This window comes from Pterocles gutturalis, unplaced genomic scaffold (genome assembly GCF_000699245.1).
Source record: "Pterocles gutturalis isolate BGI_N339 unplaced genomic scaffold, ASM69924v1 scaffold9206, whole genome shotgun sequence".
NCBI classification, from domain to species: Eukaryota; Metazoa; Chordata; class Aves; order Pterocliformes; family Pteroclidae; genus Pterocles; species Pterocles gutturalis.
Genome location: NW_010105472.1, coordinates 128,052 through 134,806, shown reverse-complemented (window position 1 = coordinate 134,806; position 6,755 = coordinate 128,052). Strand labels below are relative to the sequence as shown.

General features: G+C 41.5%; 1 protein-coding gene across 1 annotated transcript in view; it reads left to right on the top strand.

Moving 5' to 3' along the window:
• LOC104471914 (carboxypeptidase Q-like) overlaps positions 1–4,309 on the top strand; it is a 30,328-nt gene extending 26,019 nt beyond the window's left edge. Inside the window, exon 2 of the mRNA XM_010087417.1 lies at positions 3,810–4,309. Within this exon, the coding sequence (XP_010085719.1) occupies positions 3,810–3,970 (161 nt within the window). The 3' untranslated portion in view covers positions 3,971–4,309. The remainder of the gene's footprint in view (positions 1–3,809) is intronic.
• The last annotated feature ends 2,446 nt before the right edge of the window (positions 4,310–6,755 follow it).

The following is a 6,755-nucleotide window of genomic DNA, read 5'->3' as shown; positions in this document are numbered from 1 at the left end:
GGTGGTGCCTCACCGCAACAGGGAGAACCTGCTCTAAGTTCTCAAAGCACACACAACATGCTACCGTACAGTGGACTGCTTGGCCCAGCAGCTTCTCCAGACCCAAGATATATCTTCTGTGGCCCCTCCATCAAACCCATGGCAGCGGGTCCCACAGGCGCCTGGGGGATGACAACTGTCACCGATAGCTGTCGTTGGCTATGGAACTGCACTGTGCACTGGAGAGGGTTTCCTGCCACGTCATAATGGAATGATGAATTGTCTATAGATTATCTTATTGAAGCTGTAAATGTTTAATTATTTTCAGTTTTTAATTTCCAGTGGTTGTGATGCATTCAAATAATAAGTACAGCATTTTTGGCAGAGGTTTTTAATATTCCTTGGTTTCATGCCACACCACCTACTACATCCAGCTAGAAGCAGTTTCTCACTGGTTTCCTTACTGGACAGCAGTGTTCCCCATGTGATTTGCATCACTGTAAATGTGAACAGACTGAAAAAGGACAATTAAAGAGCTTTGTTTGGCAAACATCCCCTTTTTCTTTATGGGTGTTCTTGCTCTGCAAGCACAGGAAAGCAGCAAAGCACATAAAACGTGACAGTGGAGCACCCAGCCTGGCGCTTGTTTTTCTGTTTGAGTATTGATTCCACCTGGAAATCAGAATTAAAGACATGGGACATATGTACATAACACCTCCCATCTGAGGATTTTTAAGAACTTTATTAGACATTTCAGACTCTTGTAGGGCTGTATGCTATTCCCTTTTTAGATGGCTTTCATGGAGACAGGTGAATAATTTATAGGTCTATGAGACATGGCTACTCATCTGTTTTACTTGACTGCTAGCTTATGTAGCTGGCCAAACTAAACTTCTATTTGATACGGGCTGTTGTTCCAGAGGGAAATGTCACCATAAATTATAACAACAAAAAAGGTCTTTAGATGAATTTTACGTGAAAGAACAAAATGGTTGGCAATTGGAGTTTTAAAATGTGTGTCTAGGTGAATTTTTCCAGTATCTTTCAGGCTTCTGGAAGCAGCATGTTTGGCTTCCAGGCAGGTTTTGTTTGGGAAGGATTGATAATACAGTGGCTACTGAGGATCCAGTTTGGTCAGCCAGCTGATGTGCTCAGTGTTTGAAGGGCTGTGCAGAATTCTTCTCTCCCTGCCCTCTGCCTTCTGTAAGATGGCTCTTTGTGCTCACAGCATTGCTTCTGTTAGTTTTTTAGAAAAGGGGCTGTAGGATCCCATGACTTTATTTAGGTAACCCAACATGACTGCAGTCCTTGGAGCCCCACAGAGCTTCCCTCTTCATGGTCACCCGCAGGGTTGATCTCAGCCCTGGGTGCATTGGGAGGCCAAAGGGCACTGTTCAGTGTCTGGCTGCAGCCCGGCGACCTTTGGAAGCCGTAAATATCTCCGGGCAGATAACATCAGCATGGAGGAGTCTCAAGTTTGGAGCAGGAGACATGAAAATTGCTTGCAGTCATATCTGTGCCCCAGGGTGTTTCATGTCTGGAGGCTTGCGTGGGGCCCTCAGCTGTAAACTGTTCTTGTGCTGAAAGCCAAGAACATGGATTTTCGATTTTGTTTCTAATTATGTAGGATGAGACCGCTTTCTTAGGGTGTTTTTCTTAGTCTCACTAGATGTTTACAAGTCACTGACTATGCTAGCCCTAGACGTGAAGGAGGCAACACGGCCAGTTGGGGAACCCTTTGATATTCTCTCTGCTCACACACTCTGATGTTTCTTGCACAGTAATTTCTTGATGCCAAAGTCAGATTATTTTCTAATTTTTAAAATCAATTTAGAGAAACAAATCTATTTCAGCATTTCAGGGAGTTCAACATTACAAAGCAAAGGGTTTTTATCCTTGTTCCATTCACAGAGATCAAATCCTACTCTGTAAATCCATACCTACTGCAACTAGTGAAATGTCTAGAACAAATTGCAGGCAAACAATTTTTGTCTTGAGTCTTACAGAAGTGTTCAAAAATTGTAATGGGTTTGCCTCAGTGGCTGAACTTGAACCCTTTTATGGTTGCATATATTTAAAAGAATTCTGAATCCAATTTTAAAAGTGAACATGAGCTGACATAAATTCAGTGCTAAAATTATTGGAACATAATTCAGCACCTGTAACGTACCCAGTGACTTCTGCAGGATTGCATTACTTCATGTCAGTGGCAAACAAGTCTCTTAGGACCAAGAAGAACTTCTTAAAATAAAATAAAATAAATCACAGTACTGTATAACCATATGCTACAGCATTTGGTCTTTCTGCAGATCATCTCTCTTACGAAGGGATCTTCATCTTGGATGGAATTGTAAAATGCATTACCTTTCTTTTCCTTCTCTCCAAAACAGCAGTGAAACAAAGCCCATTACACCAATAGATACGTGCCTGTTAACCCCAGTGAGAACTGGACTTTGTCCTCAATGGCTATAGAAGTGATCAGAAGATTTGTATTATAGGATTGTACAGTTATGCGGTGAGAAATTTTGCTTTCATTCTCTTCAAAGGCTTCAGGAATCTCAGGGAAACCAAGAAAAATCATAACAGTGAGTCTTGTGAGCACACACGAACTTACCAAAGCCCTCATCACCTGGTAGTGGTTTCCACTGCCTGCAAATAAATATATGAATACTTTATTTACCTCATCTTTGTAATCAAACAATCCTGGCTTTTTTTTTTTTTTTTCTGTCTGTCTTGGCACGGTAGGAGTAGCCTCAGCCTGTGTTTCTACCTGGGGCCCGTAGCTCTTGCTCGTGAACTCACATCAGTGCTTGTTCTCTGGGTGGGTGACCAGGCGAGGAGGGGTCCTGTTGGGCTAGGTGGGAGCGGTGCACCTCCCAGCCCCGATCGGCGGGTGGGCCAGGGGAATCAACGCAAAGGAGCTGCAAGCAGTGAGTCAGTGTGGTGGGGGAAAACATCACGTTTATTCATTTTCAAAATTTGGGGTGGAGTTCTGTGAAGATGGGAGGGTTGTTGAGATTAAACCGAAGCAGATGGAAGCTGATAAAACCAAAGAAGAGGGAGAGGTAATGAACGGGGAGAGGAGAAATGGCAAGGGAGTCAGAAAGGGCTGGTGGGGACTGGACCAGGTGGAGGATGGCCAGGGTGAGAACAATCCACTGGTGTCTGGGCTTCTCCTGCTCCTCTCGGCTTTGGTCTGCCCTGGAGCTTTGCGTGGTGCCCCACCAGCATTATTCCTGCTCCCCACGCCCAGAAGAACGATGGCTTCACCCAACTTGCTTCTGCCCTAGCTGGTGAGGGCTCCTGACAGCAACAGTAGTGCGGTCCTGGGCTGTCTGCATTACCCCAGGCTATCTGGAAAGCTGCTCTGAAACAGCACATCCTTGTGATGAACAGAGGGTCAGAAGCAGAAGCAAATTCCAAAGCATTCCCCAACACAAAGAACAGCAGGGAGAGGATCCGTAACTCATCATCGGAGCAGTGGGATGAAGAAGGGAGGAAGAGCTGCTGTGTGGGGGGTTACTGTAGAGATTTTCCTGCTTGGACTCCGGTAGTCTTAGAGGAAAATGGATGTATATGGTTGCTGAGGAAATGAGTCTCCCAGGGGAAGGTTGGCTTTTCCCCAGTGTGAATTTTTGCTGCCTCAGGCTCGCTCAGGTCAATTAACCTAAAATCTACAAGCTGCACATGCCACAGCACAGTCACTATATGGAACTTTATACAGTTGCATGTGGATTTAATCATAAACAGCCCAGGAATGGATTCAAGTTTATATTAATCTTTAAATATTTGTATTCCTATAATGGAATATTGCCCATTTTTCTCTGTAGGTGCCAGCTTGCGTGATGACCTCAGTAAATACTTCTGGTTTCATCATTCTCAAGGGGACACGATGACAGTTCAGGATCCAAACCAGATGAATCTCTGTGCTGCTGTTTGGACTGTTGTCTCCTATGTAATTGCTGACATGGAGGAGATGTTGCCAAGATAATAAAACAGCAAGAAAGAAGATTTCTGTTCTTGAGTAAAGATTGTGAGTCCATTAATGCATGTGGTCTACAGCTGTGGGAAATTCCATTTTTCACCCTGATTTTATGCATTATTATGTCTGTTTTCCTCAAAGCACATGCTCTTTTACACATTACTGTTTCTTTTTGCTGTTTTGATATCTTCCATTTGTGATTTTTCACTTAAAATTTCTTCTTTGAAGTATTTTTAAAATTTCTGATGAAGGAATGATACCTCTTTGACTATGATCTATTAACCATTTGTATGCAAAGTGTTCCTATGCAGCAGGAAAAATATACCAAATAAATTTGATACATCAGAATAATTAATGTACTGAGTTAGTGTACATTTCTATGGGTTTGTTTTCTTTCACCCTATGCATTATAATGATGTACTATTAATAAAACAGCCTTTTATTTTTATTCTCTTAAGATAATGCTGTAGTTTCTATACACTCTTCAGGTTATAGAACAAATTAATCTTATTTAGTTTAATGGTAATCTATGATAAAATGGTCAAATAATGGTCAAAATGCTAAAATAAAGGGCTTTTAATAGTTCCTTCACCCCCCACCCCTCTGTTAAATCTTACTAAAGGTTGCTTCCTGAGAGACTCTCATAAACCAGGACACAGGGGATAGGAAGCCAACCACAGGACTCCCAGACGTCCTGTGTTTCTTCGGGCATCTGCCCGTGGAAAGCTGCGCGTGTCCTTTTCTTTCTGATGGAAGACTCGCCATAGTGACATGCAGAGAATTTTGTACGGCAGTTTTTCTCTGAAATGCCATGATGTTTCAGAAACGGCATCACAGCGGTGATTTGTGACCTTCACTGCCTGCCAGCTGATATCCAAACGAAGTGTAAGAGCAGATTTTGATTCAGGCTGCTGAAGCCATTCCCAGCCGCCCCTCTCTTGTGGGGATGCCCTCTCCTGCTGGAAGCCAAGCAAGAGAATGCTGGTACATGCATGCTTTGATGGAGGAATTAATTTGGGAATTTGATTCTGGTATACTTTGTTGGGGTTTGGTTTTGGTTTTTTTTTTTTTTTCCTGCTCAAGGGTTATGAATATTCAGATGGGCTTCACGGGGATCTGTAGAGAAGATATAGCTGCTGTTGGGGAATATTTTAAGGCATATGATTTCTGCTATTTCTTTGTGACATGATCCTTGTTTGCGCTTTGAAATTTTACAACAAGCAAATTTACTGATGTGAATAACTGCTGCAATATAATCAACACCAAACAACGAACGTAACGAACAACACGGAGTATTAAACCCAATGGTAGGCAGTCTCGGTGCTGTTCATCAGTTCTGTAGCTGAGCAGTAGCTGAGTGATGAGCCATTCATTTTTATAGAATTAATAACCATGATATCTGTTTACCATTATAATAGTGGGTTTACATCAAATTTATTAAATATTTCCATTTTCCCTCCAGATCATTTCAGGAACATAAAAGCTCCCTGGAGATACTCTGCTCTTTCTTTTTGAAGAAACAGTATTGAAATAAAGTTAGCAAAAATTTCCTTTGCCACTTTGTACATCAGAGACTCAGAAGCGTTCTCTGTGCAGTTATACATTTATTGTTACAAATCTTAACCTCTTCTCACTTGCAAATGGAGTTTATTTGTGTTTTTTTCCATTGCCTCAAGGCAAATGGAGAATCTCTGGAGTCAAGAATACTCTCTGCAGAGAACACTGCGATACGTACATGGCACCACAACATATCCCAAGGTGTGTTTGTTGGTTCCTAGGCTACATAAGATAGACTGTAAAAATTAAGACCTTGATGGCCATGAAGAAAATTTAACCTTCACATCAGCTTCAGATGCACTGTTCTAGAGAGAAGCTTGGCAGAGTGGATTTTGAAAAAAAATGTTCAAAAATCAAAATTGCTAGCTTTTTATAGAAGTAGTGAAATTAAAAAATTTTAGTTCTCAAATTGAAAATATATTTTTTTTACATGTAAAACCAGGTTTCATTAAAATAAGACATTGTCTTTTTGATTCACCCCTTCTTTTTCTGTCTGTAGTAGTTCCCATATCTAGAATCATAGAATCATAGAATCATTAAGGTTGGAAAAGACCTCAAGGATCACCCAGTTCAACCCAACACCACCTAACCCACTAACCCATGTCCCTAAGCACCACATCTACACGTTTCTTGACCCCCTCCAGGGATGGTGACTCCACCACTTCCCTGGGCAGCCTGTTCCAATGCCTCATCACTCTTTCAGTGAAGAAATTTTTTCTAATATCCAGCCTAAACCTCCCCTGGCACAACTTGAGGCCATACATAGAAGTTCAGCTGTTCCCAGCTCTGTCCTGATAACTTGCCTGTTCAGATTTGCCTCTCTCAAAAATTTCCCTAAATGAAGGGTTGCTGATAAATTTCTTTCCTTTCCTAGTGGGATTTTATACCTTTGTGCAATAGCTCATCTTTATCCCTGCTCAGTGTAGCAATTATGCTGTTTTTATTGTATTATTATATTAAAATATTACTGCTGGTGGCAATTAAACATGTATCGCTTGGTCAACTTTCAGTTCAAGAGCACTTCTGAAGCAATCCAGTATAACTTTGCTTTCCATGGCCATGTCGCCTTTGATCTTTGAGAACCTTTCTCAACTTTAGTTGAGAAAGTAATAGCTGAGGTTATTATTTATATTACTATTATTGTCAGGGTCAGCTGCCATAAGTCTGTGCTCTTCGTAAGTATTTTGACGACGTTCTAAGATAAAGGGACCATGTGTACATTTCCTTCTGATAAAAT